We start from the raw sequence: 2,927 nt of genomic DNA on the forward strand, positions 1-2,927 counted from the left end.
TATTCAATCGGGTGACATGACCAGGTTCAGGTGACATGACCAGGACCGCTCAATCAGGTGACATGACCAGGATCGGGTGGCATGACCAAGGCCAGGAATCGGGTGACATGACTAAAGCCACTTAATGGGGTGACATGACCAGGGCCGCTCAGTTGGGTGACGTGACCAGGATCGGGTGACGTGACCAAGACCAGGAATCGAGTGACGTGACCAGGGCCAGGAATCGGGTGACATGATCAGGAATCGGGCAACATGACCAAGGCCAGGGATCGAGTGACATGACCAGGGCCACTCAAGTGGGTGACGTGACCAGGATCGGGTGACACGACCAAGGCCAGGGATCGGGTGACATGACCAGGGTTGGGTGACACGACCAGGGCCAGGAATTGGGTGACATGACCAGGGCCGCTCAGTCAGGTGACATAACCAGGTTCAGGTGACGTGACCAGGGCTGCTCGATCGGGTGACACGACCAGGTTCGGGTGACACGACCAGGGTCACTCAATCGGGTGACGCAACCAGGAATTGGGCGACATGACCAAGGCCAGGAATCGAGTGACGTGACCAGGGCCGCTCGATCGGGTGACACGACCAGGTTCGGGTGACATGACCAGGGCCGCTCAATCGGGTGACGCAACCAGGAATCGGGCGACACGACCAAGGCCAGGAATCGAGTGACGTGACCAGGGCCGCTCAGTTGGGTGACATAACCAGGATCAGGTGACATGACCAAGGCCAGGGATCGGGTGACATGACCAGGGCCACTCAATCGGGTGACATGACCAGGGCCAGGAATCAGGTGACATGACCAGGGCCGCTCAGTCGGGTGACATAACCAGGAATCAGGCGACATGACCAAGGCCAGGGATCAAGTGACGTGACCAGGGCTGGTCAGTTAGGTGACATGACCAGGTTTGGGTGACATGACCAAGGCCAGGAATTGGGTGACATGACCAGGGCCGCTCAGTTGGGTGACATAACCAGGAATCGGGCAACATGACTAGGCCAGGGATCGAGTGACGTGACCAGGGCCACTCAATCGGGTGACATGACCAGGTTCGGGTGACACAACCAGGGCCAGGGATCGGATGACATGACCAGGGCTGCTCAGTCGGGTGACACGACCAGGTTTGGGTGACATGACCAGGGCCAGGAATCGGGTGACATAACCAGGGCTGCTCAATCGGGTGACATGACCAGGGCCAGGAATCAGGTGACATGACCAGGGCTGCTCAGTTGGGTGACACGACCAGGTTCGGGTGACACAACCAGGGCCAGGGATCGGGTGACATGACCAGGGCTGCTCAGTTGGGTGACATGACCGGAATTGGGTGACACGACCAGGGCCAGGAATCAGGTGACATAACCAGGGCTGCTCAATCGGGTGACACGACCAGGTTCGGGTGACATGACCAGGGCCAGGAATCGGGTGACACGACCAGGTTCGGGTGACACAACCAGGGCCAGGGATTGGGTGGCATGACCAAGGCCAGGAATCGGGTGACATAACCAGGGCTGCTCAATTGGGTGACACGACCAGGGCCAGGAATCAGGTGACATGACCAGGGCCACTCAGTCGGGTGACATAACCAGGATCGGGTGACATGACCAAAGCCACTCAGTCAGGCAATGTGACCAGGATCAGGTGACATGACCAAGGCCAGGGATCGGGTGACATGACCAGAACCGCTCAGTCGGGTGACACAACCAGGTTCGGGTGACATGACCAGGGCCGCTCAGTCAGGTGACACGACCAGGTTCGGGTGACATGACCAGGGCTGCTCGATCAGGTGACACGACCAGGTTCGGGTGACATGACCAGGGCCGCTCAGTCAGGTGACATAACCAGGTTCAGGTGACGTGACCAGGGCTGCTCGATCAGGTGACACGACCAGGTTCGGGTGACATGACCAGGGCCGCTCAATCGGGTGACATAACCAGGATCAGGTGACATGACCAAGGCCAGGGATCGGGTGACATGACCAGGGCCGCTCAGTTGGGTGACACGACCATGTTCGGGTGACATGACCGGGGCTGCTCAGTCGGGTGACATGACCAGGAATCGGGCGACACGACCAAGGCTGGGAATCGAGTGACGTGACCAGAACCGCTCGATCGGGTGACGCTCTCAAGCCCCCTGCGCGGTGTCGCGGTCCCCGTCACCCCGCCGTGTCCCCCGTTGTCCCCCCCCCCGCAGGTGCGGCAACGTGGCGGCCATCTTGGAGCTGGACGAGCACCTGCAGAAGGAGTTCATCATCTTCGAGGCGGCGCCGCAGGAGACCCGCGGCATCCCCTCCAAGAAGCCCGTGGCCGACTACTTCCTGTGAGCCCCGGGGACACGCGTGGCCCCTCCCGTGTCGCCCCGGGGACACGCGGGTCCTGTCCCGTGTCGCCCCGGGGACACGCATGTGCCCTCCCGTGTCATCCTGGGGACATGCGTGACCCCTCCCGGGTTTGCCTAGGGGACACGTGTCCCGTGTAGGCCCTGGGGACACGCGTGTCCCATCCCGTGTCACCCCGGGGACACGTGTGTCCCATCCCGTGTTGCCCAAGGGACACCCGTGTCCTGTCCCATGTCGCCCTGGGGACACATGTGGCCCATCCCGTGTCATCCTGGGGACATGCGTGACCCCTCCCGGGTTTGCCTAGGGGACACGTGTCCCGTGTAGGCCCTGGGGACACGCGTGTCCCATCCCGTGTCACCCCGGGGACATGTGTGTCCCCTCACGTGTCACCCCAGGGACACGTGTGTCCCATCCTGTGTCGTCCCAGGGACATGCGTGGCCCATCCCATGTCATCCTGGGGACACGCGTGACCCCTCCTGGGTCTGCCCAGGGGACACGTGTCCTGTGTAGTCCCCGGGGACACGTGTGTCCTGTCCCATGTTGCCCCAGGGACACATGTGTCCTGTCCCATGTTGCCCCAG

The 2,927-nt window shown here is 61.7% G+C and overlaps 1 protein-coding gene across 2 annotated transcripts in view; it reads left to right on the forward strand.

The window, feature by feature from the left end:
• Positions 1–2,927, forward strand: part of PPP4C (protein phosphatase 4 catalytic subunit) — a 12,198-nt gene extending 9,271 nt beyond the window's left edge. For both annotated transcript variants that reach the window (XM_067314896.1, XM_067314897.1), the window contains exon 9: positions 2,198–2,927. In XM_067314896.1, the coding sequence (XP_067170997.1) occupies positions 2,198–2,327 (130 nt within the window). In that variant the 3' untranslated portion in view covers positions 2,328–2,927. The remainder of the gene's footprint in view (positions 1–2,197) is intronic.

Source organism: Apteryx mantelli, chromosome 38 (assembly GCF_036417845.1).
Source record: "Apteryx mantelli isolate bAptMan1 chromosome 38, bAptMan1.hap1, whole genome shotgun sequence".
In the NCBI taxonomy this organism is placed as follows: Eukaryota; Metazoa; Chordata; class Aves; order Apterygiformes; family Apterygidae; genus Apteryx; species Apteryx mantelli.